We start from the raw sequence: 16073 nt of genomic DNA on the forward strand, positions 1-16073 counted from the left end.
CTTTGATAAGGCTGATAAGAAAACACCTGATACAGAAGCAGGCTTGGAGGGGAGGCACAAACAAGGTTTTGAAGACAAAACCATTCTTAGTGTCTGAAATAGAAACAAAAAGCCTTCAAAATTAAATATAGGTGGAGAACAATTACTCTGAGCTTAACTTTATTATGTTCATCAATTAGGCAATTTGAAAGAAAAGGTGATTGGACCTGTGGAGCAAAGGGGAAGCATTAACAAGGAGAAGAGCGACAAGGTCACCAACCTTCATGACACAGAGAAAGAGACAGATAATTATCATTTTTGGAACATTAAGGCAATATTTGGGGGTATACTGTTAGTGAATAAACTGTAATATTCCCAAAACACATTATTACTTTTTTTTTGTCACTACAGTTGTCACTGTAGAGCTGTGAATGTTAGTTCTGATCTTTCCTCTTACTTCTTTCTTCAGCTCTTTCTAAATTCATGTCTTAGAAGTTACATATCGCACGGTTCTTTTGTGAAAGACTGCAGTAATTAGTAATGTTTCTGTCCCTTTTATCAGTTCTCTGTTCACAGTGGTTGTTAGGAATGAGTTAGATAGCTTTGTTAGAGGCATAAATAATTTTAGCATGGTGTAGTTATGGCAATTAATGACCATCTTCTGTCTTAACTGCTTGGGGATTTCCTGCTTCCATTAGGTAAAAGATGGCTTGTGGGATACTTGGTTCCAGGGATGCGTTTTGCTTTAAAAGCAGGATCTTCCACTGTGAGTGAACTACTTCTTCTGAATATCTTAATGAAGCTTCAGAAAAGCTGGTAGATGACAATTTAGTCTTGTGTATGTGCTTAGCATGTTTTTAAAGAAGTCACATATCTCCTAGAAGAGTTAAGAAAGTCCCAGGAGTCTGGGAGAAAAGAGTATCCGTGACATGTCCTTGGGTCCAACAAGGTGTTCTGAGAGTAAGTGAGGCAGTGTGTGAGAGCCTCTTTGTGCTCTGGCAATTTTTGTTTTGTTTGAAGGCCTGGGGCTTTTGTAGAGTAGGTCTGCAGAGTTGTTTTTTTTTTTTTTTTTTCAGCTTGGGTAGACTGTCCTTTTGATGCTGTTGTTTCAGAAGCTGTTAGAGGGATCAGATCATCTCTTCCAAATTAATCAACTGAAATTTAGTGATAGCTCTCAACTTAGAAACAAGTAAAACACCTGAAGAAGGACTTTGTGCTTGGAAACTTCTCTGTCTTCTAACCTTTGTTAAAAATCTAATTCCATGTTGTTTGATTAAATTTAAGTTTTCAAGGAGAAGGGTCATCTCTTCTACTTACAACTGTGGAACATTGTGAGTACAGAAGCATCACTGTTAGTGAGCAGAGGTGTACAAATATACTTGGACACTCAGATTTTCTGAGTGTTTGGTCTTGTACATGAGTTCCGGGAAATTTTGCTTCTGGACATCCTGACTTTAACTGTCATACTGTTAGTGTGCCTGAAGAATTGCTGGGCACTGTGTGTTTTTTTGATGCCTGCTCTGCTGGTGCTACGAAAAAAATCTAGGAGCCGTTTAGCTGGGGTGAGATAAGAAAGGGTTTAATTATGCCAAGGCAATAGAGATGTTACACGACGCGTGCCGGGCTGTGCCCGGGATGTTACATTTATAGCAATATCTGGCCAATCCCAAGTGTGTCCTCCCCGTGGCTTTTGCTCTGGTCCACCCCCTGGCCCACCTCCTGGAATTGGGTCTGGGGGCTTTTTGGGACCCCCTCTTCATCATTCTTCCTCATCTTCGGGGTACAGAGAGCAGAGTAACCCTTGACTCTGTCCTGTGGTTTAGGCCAAGATACAGGTGTTCTCCAAACAAGACAGGCTTGCCTTGACAAGAGACAAAACATTTTCTACTGGATATGGGGGTAGGGTGATAGGGGGGTATGGAATGGGGTGAGATGATTAAGGAATGTATAAACTAAAGGGTACTATGGGGAGGAGGGAGAAAGGGTTTCTAAAATCTACTTCTATTACCTATAAAACTTATAAGGTAGAAAAATAAGAAAATCATTATGGGCTTAAGGCATAATTTTTTTATTATTATTATTATTGTTGTTTTGTTGGGGTTTTTTGTTTGGTTGGTTGGTTTTTTTTGGTTCCATCCCCCCTCTGCCCCTCCAACCCTCACTGACTCACTGTTTAACTCTTCTTATTTTCTCCTTCTGAAATACTTGTCTTGCCTCTCTGGCATATTTGGCAGTGGTTTTAATTTTTTTTTTCTTTTCTTTTTTAGTTTTTGTTCCATCTCTCCTTTTTCTGTCTGCACTTTTCAAAATCTGAAATTCATTACATATAATGTCATCTGTCTTCTATACAGCTTCCCTCTTGGCTCTACTAACCTGGCTGGTGGTACAACTGCTTTTTCTTTTGATGACCCCAACCCTGTTGTACTGTGCTCTCAGTGCTTTTGTCTGTTTCCTTCTTGTTGTAGAGTGAACACAATTTTTGGAGTACAAAGAGAAACTCTGAAGTGTAGGCTTGCATGTTGCAATGGCAGGAACCCTGGAAATAGTTTATCACAGTTTCACATCAATAAGCATTGCCCAACCATTGGCAGTGCAATCACAACATCTCCCTTGAGCTATTGGTTGTACAAGATACCTTGTGCCAGGCTGCAGGAGTGAGTGATTAAATACTTGTTTAATGATGTGTGAATGGAAATGTAACTGTTGGCCAAGTAAATCAGTGGCTGTCCAGGGCTGCACATGAACTGTGGTGAAAGAGGTTTTCTCGTGCCATGGGTAAGCAGTGCAAACTCAGTTTAGTTGCAACTATATTCTGTAGTGTGAAAACTCCAAACCTACAGATCCAACAACGTAGCCTGTTTTTATCAGCTAAATAGGGACAATTTTTTTTAGGTTTATTTGTTTAGGTGTGACTAGGAAGTCTTCCACTATGAAGATATAAACTTTCTTTTCCTGATTTCCTTCTATTTTGGTCAAAGAGATGGGATTATGTTTTGTGTAATAAGCTTGATGGCTTCATATGACCAGAAACCATTAGAAAGAGAAGTAAAGAATTTATCTTCAAGAACGTAATAACTCAGACCAAAGCATTGCTGAAGTCTAACCATTCTTGTCATCCAGTCCTAGTTACTTACAGTAACAGAGAGGACTTTATCTGAAGAAAGAAATCTCACTGGGAATATATATGTGGGAGGAACTGACTTTTGAAGATGAGTTAAAAAATTAATCTGTATTGTAGTTACAATCATACTGTAGTGACACACAATGAGATTTTAGACATGGCAAGGGAATAAAAGCAAGAGGGAAGTGGAGTCTTCAATATTAGCAAAAGGTTGAAATTAGGAAAATTGAATTAGGAGAATTGCAGCAAGTGTTCATGAAAGCATTCCACAATAAGTGAAGTTGCATGAATATTTATACACAGTTTTTAAGACTGATGCTACTAGATGTTCAGCTGACAAAAGACTTCTTAGTGGTTTAAGCAGGATTTAAATAATTTTGGTGATCGTAGGGACAGGATTTGAGGAATAGGGGAGTGGGGAAGGGCTGATTTAGACATTCTGAGATGGATGCTGTTCGTTGCGGGAACAGCAACAACATCTTCCCGGGGTATCCGAATGTATCTATCCCTCACCATTTTCTCAGAGTGTGTATTAATTTTGCATCAGGCACCTGCTTACCTCCACTGCTACATTATCTTCGTAAGCATGAGCTCTGGCACCTTTCTGTACTGCTTAGAAGATGCACAGTGTTGTTTCTTATTACAGGGAGAGGAAGGGCTGATCCCACAGGGAGCTGGCGAGTAGAAAACTTTCTTGTCCCTGCCACTGCTAGAGTTTGGGGTCAGGAATTGCTTGACAGCTGCTTCTTGAAGTGAAGACTCCAGTGTATATTCAGTCCTCTCCCTTGGTTAGAACAAGAGTCCCCTTTCCTTACCCTGGGGCAAGTGTCCATTGGTCAGCAGGCTGAATTAGTCTATCATTTAGAGCTTGACTGGGCATTGCACTGGTGTGTTGTGCTCAATGAATGTGATTTATTGAATAAAGCAACTGAAAAGTCCCACAGCTTTTCTCTCCCCTGTCTCCAAGTGAAGGGCTCTGAATATAAAAATAAATTTTTATCATTATGGTCAACTGCCTTCTTCTTTGGCCCTCCTAGTATATGCTCAAGTGTTGCGGCATGTTCTGTATCTCTCTCTAGCTCCATGTGTTTCTTCCCCCACCCGAAAACTCTGGATTTAATAAATTGCTGGTATTCTTACTTCCTTTATTCAAATGAAGGTCTAACCTGTAGTGAAGGTGTGTAAAATTTCTGTAACGTAAAATTAAAACATCTGAAATGGTTTTTGTTTATTTTTTTTAGTGACTTAATGAAAAGTGCTCACTGAGTTTGAGTCCAGGGATCAGATTGTGTTAAATTTTTTTGTAAGTGTGTCATGACATTTAAATTTAACTAGAAGAATTACCCCTTTGACAGCTCAAGACTTTCTTTTTTCGTGCATACTTGCATAATACACTCTTTGCAAGAGGAAGAAAGTTAAGGCCAATGTCCTGACCAAATTCCAGCTTCAGTAATTATATTCTCTCTTCTCAAAAATATCTTTGCTATTTACAAATGGAAAATCTACACATTATATTCTTCCCAAAATTATGGCTTCGTGACTACTAAAACTTTCAGCATGGACTGGAGAGGTTTAAGCACAGACTCAGGCGGTCACTATTTATTTACCTCTCTCTACAGCTGCCCACCTTGTGCTAAATGCATGCACACACACAAATAACTAAAAGGAGTTCTCCATAATTCATAGTTGAAGTTTGATTCTCAGTTTGTATTCTTTCATGATGAAAGCATTTCATACCTTGGAGGATTTTTGCTAATTGTCCTGTGTTTCTTTATGAAGAGTTCAAAGTACTTTTAAAAAATGTTCACTAGTTTTTTTCTTTGTAACCAGAAAAGGAAGAAAAAAGTGTTCAGGAAATATTTAGGTATTTTTTACTGCTTCTTTGTCTGTTTTCTCCAATTCTTGTTCATGTGAACAACCATTAGAATGTAATCATGGAGCACCAAATGCCATTCTTATATGATCCTTCTATTCACCAATGCTAAAAAAAATTGTTGTTCAGTGTTTCTCACCAGTGTACTGCCTTCCACGAGCCTGTTGCTATTTAGTATACCTGTATTTTGATAAGACACTTTCTGGAGGCTTACTTTTGTGGGTAGGAAAAAGATAAAAGTATAAGGGAGGTGATAAAATTGCTTCATTCAGTACAGCTTTGCATTTAAAGGCAGGCCTACGTAAACAGCAGATTATATTTAATTTAAAATTAAATTTGTATGCTGAATATCTTTTTAAGCTACCTAGCTAATGATAGGGCACTGGAACATTTGTGCAAGAGTGTAGCTGTGTAGCACTCATGAGCAGAGAGTGGGGGAGAAGTCTGCATGGTGTGCTGGGATGTGCCAAGGGGAGTACAGTTCATCTGAAGAACCTGATAAATGTTTTAGAATTTCACTAACCCAGTTGGTCTAGTTTGTTTTGCCGTTTTGCTAATGAATTCCCTGTACACTGTAGCTTTATAAATAAAACCAACTTCACTATAAGCTGGAACTAGCTCTCTCTTTAAAACTACATACTACAATAAAAATTGAATGTATTACACCAGGAATAATGCTGAAGTTTTTACCCCATGTGTGTAATCAGTGGAGCCTACTGAAATGTTTGAACACTGCATCTGACTGTATTAAAAATAAATGCAATTTAAAAAATAATAGAAAGTAAATTGTCAAATTCTACAATGCTGATATGATGATTACTGGACATATGCAATAGAAAATACACGTGCAATTTTTCAGTATCATCATGATAAGACATAATGCCAGATTGCAGTTTTGTTAAGGAAAACTTGCAAATCACAACACCACAAACTTTGGAAATGCAGCTTTAGCATTGTTCTGTGCTTCAATAATTAAATACAAAATGCAAGGAGTTGCCTTCTTGACTTTCAAATCATACTTTTGCCAAATCCAAAATGAAACACAACTGCAGGGTACTAATAAAAGTAGGCATGACTAGGCAAGGTAATTTCCTCCTGCATTAATCTTAAAATCTTTAGGAGTCATCAGAGTTTTATTTCACTGGTTCTGGTTTAAATGGCCAAGTTTAACAACACATTAAGACTTGCACTGGGGGGATCAATTTCAAACAAATGCTCCCTTTGCCGTTGCTCCTGTGTGAAGGAAAACAATCTTCTGTTGATCAGAAATTCAGTGTACTTTAAACAGCATTTAAAGTGACTCTCCTGTATGTTTTAATTGGGCTGGATGCTTGATGTCCCCTCATTTTGTTAAAAAACAGTTTAATTTTAACAGCAAGTGCTCAGGACAATGTTTCCTTCTGCTTTGAGACTCACTGAGCACAGAATGGATGACTAGCTGTCAGGGAACAGGTTGCAAGTAACCACTACCAAAGTCCTGCTGTGCAGTAGATCACTAAAAAGAAATTTTTCTTTTCTTCTAAGTGACAGTGGCTAGCTCAGATCCCAAAGAAATCAAACACTATTTTATTCTGATTTGCAAATTCATCTTTTATGCCTTAGGGGCTCCCTTTTGCTGGAGAGTGGTGGGATAGAGAGGACCCTAATTTAGTTTCCTGAATTAAGGAAAAACTCTGAAATGGGCTCTTCTCCATGTCCAGTCTTTGTGTTACAGGGACGATGACCTCATTTATGCTACAGTTGAAAATAAATAAGGCAAGGAAAGATTGTGTCATAGAACCCTCGTTTATTTCTGTAGTCCTAATTTGGATAATTTCATATCCTAGACAATGGAATGGAAGGCAAGACAGCTCTATTGTATGACTCTGGGTGTCATGCCTTGGTATTTGGAGATTATCTAGGTAATGAAATCAATAGGTAAGAATGGATTATTGGGACCACAGTTGCATTTCCATGTAAATAGTTCTAGTGAAATATTTGCACCTCTTTTTGTGGGGTAAATGTAATCACGGTCTAAACTTCCTAATTTCTGAATTGTTTTATCTGATGTCTGGAAGCAATATTTGAACCAAGAAGCCAAGCATAATTAAGTTTGACTTCTGTAGCTTAGTTGCATGTATATAATTTTATGTTTATGCTTAATTTTCAGTAATTTTTAGCTGACATCAGTGCAGAAGCAGTCGAGTATTTTTTGTGGAGAATAAAATAGCTCTTACCGAGTCTTATGTTGACTTTTAGTCTTGACTAAGTTAATTTGACAGCTGATGGTGCTTATGTGGCAGGTCCCTCTGTGACAATAATATAGACGTGCCATTATCAGAGTTGTTTCTTATAAAAAAGCATGGGATAAAATTTATGCAGGTCCTATCCTTGGGAGGAGCTTGCAGTCTGGTCTGGGAGGCCTTTTTTTTTTCTTCTAGTTTGTATTTCATGGATTAGTCTCTTTGCTCCAAGGCTTCCAAGTGTTGTATCTTTTTATCAATCACAGGCATCCCTGCTCACCTCATGCATTTAGCTGGCTACAGGCAAAGTCTATTTATTTTTACTAGTTTCTCATAGGTTAGTAAAGGGTCAATTTTGTGAGCAGCAAATAGGTGGTTTTATATTTCTTTCCAGAATTGCCCACCACATTAGACATACTTGGCTTTTTCTTTCTAACTTGGGAGTTACAGAATTATTAGAAGAAGGAAGAGAAAGTTCTGCAGGGTCTACCAGCTACTATTTGTAGCTGTTATCCCCTGTCAAAACTATTTACCCACCATTTGTCCCAGGTACCTCAACAAAAACACTGCCTTAGTTTGCCAAAATATGCCAGTGTTCCTACCAACTTCTTCCTTCATTCTGATAGCAGGAAGCACTGCCTCTGCCAGCCTCTGGCATCCTTAGCAGTTGGAGCTGTTAATTTTTCAGTAACTACCATAAGTCATCAGTGATAATTTTCAGACAACTTTCAAATATGCATATTAGGTAATTAAATTTGCAATAAGTGTCACTCTGTTATGCTAATGTTAAACATGCAACCCTTTCCTTGTCCTTTTGTATTAAGGCTTTTCTAAACTGATGTGTCAATAACTAATTTTTTCCAGCTGTTCTAGATCAACAGTTATTTTCTGAGCTGTGATGTAAAAAAAAAAAATGTACTCACCTCATTTATACTATATACAAAAGAAATGTAGCATCTTTGGAAGTCACTTAATTGCATTCAGGTGTCATAGTTTAACTTCTAAAGTTACTTTTCTCCATTAGTGCCACTTAGAGGTATATGCTTACCTTTATTCTGTTTTGGGCCTTTTGAATCTGTCACAGTGCAAGATCAACAAGCCTTTAACATGGAAAAGATTCTTAAATTAATAAGGGACTGTCTTGTACCCAGAACAATCTACTAATTGCAAGTAATAAAGTTTCAAAAATATAGAAATCTTTCCTTTTAACTGTCGGTTTTTCTCTTCAAATAGTTTCCGGATGAGGAAATTGTTCTTATTGAGCTTGGGGTGGATCAGAGCTCAGTCCTTTTAAAAGGCTGTTTCTGAGGGGTTTTTCTCTTAAGTTTTCCTGGTATAGGACTCTGAGGTTATTCTTAGTTTTACTTAATTCTCAGGTCTTGTCTTGCACATAAAAGAATTTAGCAGTTGTTCAGAGACAATTAGACTATATATATCATCATTTTTAGTGGTGGACTTGACAGTGCTAGGTTAACAGTTGAACTCTATGGTCTTTGGGTTTTTTTCCAACCTAAATCATAGAATGACTTGGTTTGGAAGAGACCCTAAAAATCATCAAGATCCCTAGCCGCCTGAATGAGTCTGTAATTCACCAGGATTCCAGCAAGTCCTGCTAGCTTCTACCATTCCCCCTTAAATTGCTCAGTAGAAGCAGTAGCAGAGTGCTAATAAAAAAATTTGTTCCTTCAGTCTTCCTTACTATAGAATTTTACTGGATGGACAGAATTCCTAGCCATGATACTTGGAACTGAAGAACTTTCTTTGCTAAGAAAGTGGTGGTTAATAACTTCCAGGTGCTATGGAGTTACGCTGAAGCAAAATAGTCTTTGAAGAGTTTCATGTGTTTCATGCATTCTTCTCAGCCCAAAAAAGGAAAGTGAAATAACTGGTCTTTCTCTTGACTATGACTATTTCTGAAAAATAAACTTTTCCTTTACCCCATAGTTCCTAATGCAGTGCCTACTAACACATGCTTGATAAAGCCTGGGATGATCCTAGTAACATATTTTTAGCAGTGGTATTCCCTGAAGACGTAAGTCTTTCTCTGCCATGGCAAGCTTATGGACGTAAGTAGCAACCACGCTACAAATTTCAGCTGTCAGTGAGGGCTCCCCTAGGCACAACAAAACAGGTGAGAGTGAGGCATTTAGTAGAATGAAAGCATAAAACAGTTGTTTGCACTTGCTTATCAATTTGCTAAAATGACATTTCTTATTGTACACGTAGATAATGGACATTCTAGATGATTTTCTCTGCTGGAGTATGTAACATAAGATGCTATGAATGTTTGCCTATAGAAAGTACGTATTATGACTGGAAAAGGAAGTATATTTCAAAGTTGTGTTGTAATACATATGCACCAGGGAGCAGAGCTAATGTAGTGTGTGCAGTCTCAAGCCTTTCCACTTTTTGATTGTGAGCTCTTTCCAGCACAGCCATAATCGCAGTGCTGCATCCCTGCCAGTTTCCAACTTACCCAAATAGGCTCAGACTTCTTTGCTGTGGCTCTTTTGATGTTATCTCATATAAGGCAATCCCTACTTTTAAAACAAAGCAACTTTGAAATTAACGTTGCAGCAGAGCCAATTTCATTAAGCAAATCAACAAACTTGACTTGGGGAATGAAATGTTAAGTGACTAAGCCCCATTCTGAAAGTTTACAGCACAAGTTTTGACCACACTTAAACTGGAACAGTGACAAGGTGATTACATGCTGTCTTGATGTCTTCCTCAGGATGGGAAATAGAACATAATAGATTTTTGTGAAGAAAGATGCTGAATACCCTGGGTTGTCACGTTAATATAATTTGGAAGATAGGGATGTGCAGACAACTGTTCCAAAGGAAAAATTCTTTATGAATATTGTTTGCTTTGTTGTATGTGTTTAGTATGCAGAGGAAGAAATTAATTTTGTTCACCTACCAGCTATTACAAGAATACAAAGCTCTAGAGTGATATTTTTAAAAATATACTTCTGTTATTAGGTTACAAGATGAGCTTACAAAGAAATCATAGTTACCAGTGCTATAGAACTTTATTGATTACATATACATATAAAAAAAACCAAAGAAACCCAACAACTTTTACTTTTCTTGTTGTTATAACTGTTTTTGTGATTGCCTTACTTTGAAATATTATTAAAATTTGCATGATGACGTGAGCTCTCGTTTCCAAAGGTTTCCAAAGGAAGCCCTGTAACATAACTGAATTAACGTCAAGTGAGTCAGCCACAAGGGATTCAAGGTGAGGTTTAAAGTGCTTCCAAATCCTCTATATAGCCCACACAACTGTGTGTTTGGACCTGCAGGTATACATGCCCTTAAAGGGCACAATACAGCTGTTATGATGCTGGATATAGAAACACCTGATATTTAGGTGTCTCATTTGTGGCATGAAACCTCTACTTTGTCATGCCTGACTGATATTTACTGATGGCATAAACCATAATATTTACTGATTTCTGTTATGCAAAGACACGTATAAGGGGACTGTATTAATTTTTCAGACCTTGAACATATACCTCTGTGTGATATTTATAACCTTAAGTTTTCTCTTGATGTTTGATACTGGGAGCTGTTTCTTTACAAAAAAAGCAAAACACGATATTCCTTCAAAAGGAATTTCTGTCCACTGGTATGAGGTGTTCAGCAGAAGGAGCATAAGTCTGACTGGCAGACACTTGAACCCATATCAGATTCAAACCTGTGTCTCCTTTTTTTTTTTTTTTTTAGTGAGAGGCCTCACTGTCGTACTAGATCTAGGTTGTTCTTCCCCTTCTTTGCAGAAAAAAAAAAAAGTATTAGCCTGAAGGGAAAAAGCAGGACTCCTGACTGGGGCATTCTGCTAGGAATGGGGAATCTCTGCTCTGCTTCTTGTTCTAAGGACTGCTTGTTTTACCGGTTAACTGCTTCATACAAAGTACATGAAATCTCATTCATAAAAGCAGCTTCCAGTGGGCTGTATGAATCCATGGTTGTCCAGTGCTCAGTAATAAGATGCTTCTGGGCATATTTAGAAGCAGAACAAGTGTGTAAGTCTCCATAGCCCAGTGAGTGTTGTGAAGAGATACCTGAACTGCAGGCTAAGAAAACGAAACCACAATAGCTGTGGCTACTCTGGCTGTACTAATCATCTCATCTCAAGAAAGCTAATGTGGTTAGATTGCTTCTAGTATCTGAGATACCCTGGGAACCTTATGGGCTATTGCCGACTTAAGTGTAGGCTGTGTCAAAGTGTAGATACTTTGTGCTGTTTCAGAGTCTTGGAGCATTCAACATACCTGCATTTGGCCAAAAGATGTACTATGGGAAATCTGCATGTTTCTGAAGTGACAGCTGGAGATGAGATACAATATTCTAGGATTCCTACAGAAATACGTGGAATGGGTTGCAACTGAATCCCATTCCTGGTTGAGCTTTGGACATCTATGGAATTAAGGAAGCATCTAGAGGCTGGTACTGTTGGATTTCCAAACATGAATCTGTCCTGTCCCACAGCAACCCATCAAGTATATGTGCACGATTCCAATGAAATGGAAGGGAAAGGATAGGCTGGAATTACTGGCAGATGGTTGAGCTGTCCTCTGGGGAGACAGGAGGTATGAATTTGAACCTTGTCAGACAGCAGAGGAAATTGATACCTTGCCACAATTTAATAACACAGTTGAGTGTCCGCTCAAAAGCTCCTGTTGGGAGTCTGAGTTTCAAAGCAGATGCTCTCCATGGTACAACTTGCAGTTTTACTCCCTGATTACCTAAATGGAATCCTTCTGGATTTACAGTGAACTTAAGGTTCTCTCCAATGGAACTCTGCTGAAGACCTTGTTCCAACCTGCAGTCTGAATACAGACACATGCATCTGGGTTCCAGTAGGAAAAGGAGAACATGGATGGACTGAGATGAGCTTGGTTGGTTACACCATGGTGCCAGTAACACCAAGGTCACAGGATTGATCCCTTTATGGGCCATTCACTTAAGAGTTGGACTCAATGATCCTTGTGGATCCCTTCCATCTCAGAATATTCTGTGATTCTGTGACTTGCGGTAGGTGAGCAGTTAAAACACTTGAATTATGATACCTGTGTAGTCCTGCTGTACTTCACTCAAACATATTCTTGTCTGTGAATACGCATACCTAGGTGATTTACAGACAGATTAGATTTTTTTTTATACATAGTTATGCTCAACTTACATCAACTTCTCATCCTTCTTCAATACTTCAGTGTAACAGAATAATAGTGTAGTTTGAAGTTCTGTTTACAGAACAAAAAAAGTTATTTTCAACATGTTGTGTGTCTTCCTCCAGGCTACTCAGTTCTGTGCTCTTTGGAGGACAGTCAAATCTTTGCTATGCGTATGGAAAGGACCTTACATGAGAGAGATTCCTGTATTCCTGGTGTTTGGGTGTCATTTTGAAATAAAAAGTATTATTGTAGTTGCAGTTTTTCAGTGCGAATGGGAGGGATTAATAAAGCTTCTTTGTAGATTTACAGTAAAATTAATCTTAAAGATTTAATGGTAGGAAATGTAAATTTTCTATTATGCTTTTGTACTGCAGTGATTCTCAAGCTGAAATAATATAACATATATATTCTTAGGATGACCGCTTTTCTTATATTTTTTTTTCGTTAAATCAAAGGTGGGCATTATGATAAGGTAAGCTTCAAATGTCTTTTTTGTGTTTTTAGCTCCCTAGTTCTGTATGAACAGCTCATTTGGGCAATAGCTATAAATACATAGTGGCAGACAAACTGTACAAATGAAGTCAGAGCTATATATATATGAGAAAGAGTGTTTTGCACAGGTTAAAATAGAAAAAGGAACATTTTCCTGTGATATCAAAATACAGCTTGATTGAAGATATGCACAGGCGTACAAGCACACACAATTATTGCTTGAGCTTATGAAAATGTAACTCTTAATATCTGTTCTAACCTCCATTAGGAATATTATAGAGCTGTGGTCTGCATCTATATTGGTTATTTAACAGTGATAGTGCATATTGTAATTGATCTGGATAAAGATGTTAGCATAAAGTATGACAGATGTGCTTAAACCTTATGTCCCTATGTAGTCATATTGGCCAATGATGGCTTAATTTTTTTTTTGAGATAAAATGTGCAGCTCCACTTTGTAACTTGGTATAACTTTTAAATGCAAAATTTCCATGTGTCTTTATTTAAAGTGACAGAGTTTTTATCAAATAGTGCAGATAATTAAGTGCTGAAACTGAAAACCACGTCCAAGTGAAGAATTCTGCTGATTTTGTGTGTGTGATTGTTTACAGATTTCGTTCTCCATTTGCTCCCAAAGAATACACTTAAACACTCAATCAATGAATAACCTACAGCAGTTTGTTGTAGATTCAATAATGGGGAATGGTGCATTGTACCAGGATAGTCAGATATACCCATAGGGAGTGTCAGTGGTCAAAATGCTTCCATTGCCAGAAGGTAGTCTGAAAATGGTCTAGAAATTCAATACAGCATTGACCCTACATTGTATATGCGATCTGCAGTCAGTTTCTCAATCTTACTTGAAGTTTAAAAAACAGCCATTTTAATTCTAGGATTCAAAATGTATGTATAAATATATATACTGGATTAAAACTATTTTTCTTTCTCTAAAGCTGTAAGTTTGAGGTGTTTGTGTTTGTTTCCCCCCTCCATTTATGACCTTGTTTTGTTTCAGCACAAACACATTTTATGACAGTGAAGTTTCTGAAACTACAGTCTTGGAAAAATTATGCACACTCCCCCCTCTCCATTTTCAGATATCTCTAACTGATACCAAGTGTTTTCAAAATGCATAATGATACCAAATTACAGAAAAATGTATGTTGCTAGACTAACTGAAAAGCTTTAGTTCCTGATGATATGTGAAACTGTCTTGGGTAATCAAAATCACAATTCTGTCTTTTAATGTAGAAGTTTATTTAAATATTTCAAATTGAAACAAAAAATGTGAATGAAATTTTAAAAATAAAAACGGAAGATTATGTTTCTTATACAGAATTATAAATTCCTTTTATTGTATAAAAGAAAGCTAAACTTGTTCCCGCCTATACAAATTTTTATTCTATACTTTTGTTTTTAATTTTTTTTTTCAAGTGAGAGTAATAATTTTCTTAGAAATCCTACCTGGGACCCTATGCCCACATGGATCCTATGCTGCAACTTCTTGGATGGAACAAAAACTTCCTGCTAATTGACACATCACCTTGCTGCAGTCTACTGACCATTCGAGGTAAGTCAGACACTTTTGTTGTGCAGTGTATTTCTTGTTTTCTAAATTGCCAGTGAAAGTCTTGCTAAACTAAAGCAAATGTGTGTTGCCTTGCCCTGTGCTTCAGACTGTTGCATATTAAAGTGAGCATTGCTACTAAATACTCAGAAAAATCATTGCACTTAGTACCTTGAGTTATGCATATGACCATAAAAGTGAGATTACACCACTTGTGATTTTTAATGTACAGTGTCACAGGCTGGCTTTCAGAATTGAATGCACAGCTCAAGCACTTGCTTCCCAAATGGAAGTCTAATTGTTCTATTAAAATATCAGTCCTCAACTTTATGGTTTAATTCAAATTTTTAAGAAGACCTTCCTCCCTAGAGGTTGTTTGTTTGGAGGAATATTTATTTAAGAGATGCAAATATTTCATAAAACCTTTCTGAAGCTTTTTCTGAAGCCTAAAAGTGTTTTGTTTTGCCAGCTGTCTTTGAAAGTTCGGTGCATAAAATGTTAGAAGCCTGACGTTTTTCTATCTTGTATATCTTTGAAAAATTGGTTTATGGCGAGTCATACATCATGTATCTAAGACATATGGGAATAGTTAAAGATTAAGGTAAATAGACAAATTGAACTGCTTTAAATCATTTTTCCCTGTTTCACTTTTATGAAAGAGTTTATGAACAAAAGTTGACATTAAGCAATCACAATAGGCTATTCTATATATTTTAGACAGTGGTAAAGACTTTAGTGTCAGAAAGTGTTGCATCACTGATGCTTATATCAATTTGATTGGTGTCCAAGTTTTAAAAATGTTACTTTGTCAAGTCATAACCTTTTCTGAGTCTTTCATTTGTCATTGTTTTGATGATTATATCTTAAGAAAAAAAAAAAGAAAAATGTTCTGTGCATCAGGAATCATATCATAGTTCATAAGGCTTATCAATTTTTTGGATAAAATTAGTGTTTGTCCTCTTATGTAATATGATTGCTCAGATGTTTTGGTGTAAAGGTTTCATTTTAAATACAAAGATTAGCAGTGTTGCTTAAGAAAAGTTTCTTAGAAATGCATTTTAATGAAATATCAGAACACAGTTTGGCTTACAAAGTCATAAATGAGAAGACTTATTCCCACATAGCCACCATACTCTGGCTGTTATTGACAATAGTATTGGCATGAGCTGGGGGCTTCCAGACCAAAGGAAAAAGTGTCAGCTCACAAAGCAAGGTAATTCGGAGTACGAACTTGATATAAGCAGATGAGTATTTTTGTTCTTATCTTGAATGGTTGAACCAAATGTGGCAATTCTGTAGACATCAAATAGATAAGAGAAAATGGTTCTCTTTTGCCTAATTGCTAAGTCTTTGGCAGGAACTTCAGAAATGTGAAACAATAGGGGTGTGCACTAACAATGCTATCCATGGTTTAAAGTGTTGTTTCCTTTATTTTTTGATTTTAGAGCAATTATTTGTGTTGTCATTCTGAAGGGCTGGGAGCTGGGGTGGGTGTTAAAGATGTTGCTAAGATGAATTGACCATATCTAAATATTTCTGTATACTTAAAGGAAACTTCAGGGGGAAAATAACCAAGCTACCAGTATTTTATTTTATTCAGATCCTTGGGAGACAGCTTAGCCAAGTGATCTTAAATT

The 16073-nt window shown here is 37.1% G+C and overlaps 1 protein-coding gene across 1 annotated transcript in view; it reads left to right on the plus strand.

The window, feature by feature from the left end:
• Positions 1–14443, plus strand: part of GRB14 (growth factor receptor bound protein 14) — a 104119-nt gene extending 89676 nt beyond the window's left edge. Inside the window, exon 12 of the mRNA XM_027678727.1 lies at positions 14304–14443. Within this exon, the coding sequence (XP_027534528.1) occupies positions 14304–14400 (97 nt within the window). The 3' untranslated portion in view covers positions 14401–14443. The remainder of the gene's footprint in view (positions 1–14303) is intronic.
• The last annotated feature ends 1630 nt before the right edge of the window (positions 14444–16073 follow it).

The sequence above is a fragment of the Neopelma chrysocephalum genome, unplaced genomic scaffold (assembly GCF_003984885.1).
Source record: "Neopelma chrysocephalum unplaced genomic scaffold, ASM398488v2 Primary Assembly neopelma1_44, whole genome shotgun sequence".
NCBI lineage: Eukaryota > Metazoa > Chordata > Aves > Passeriformes > Pipridae > Neopelma > Neopelma chrysocephalum.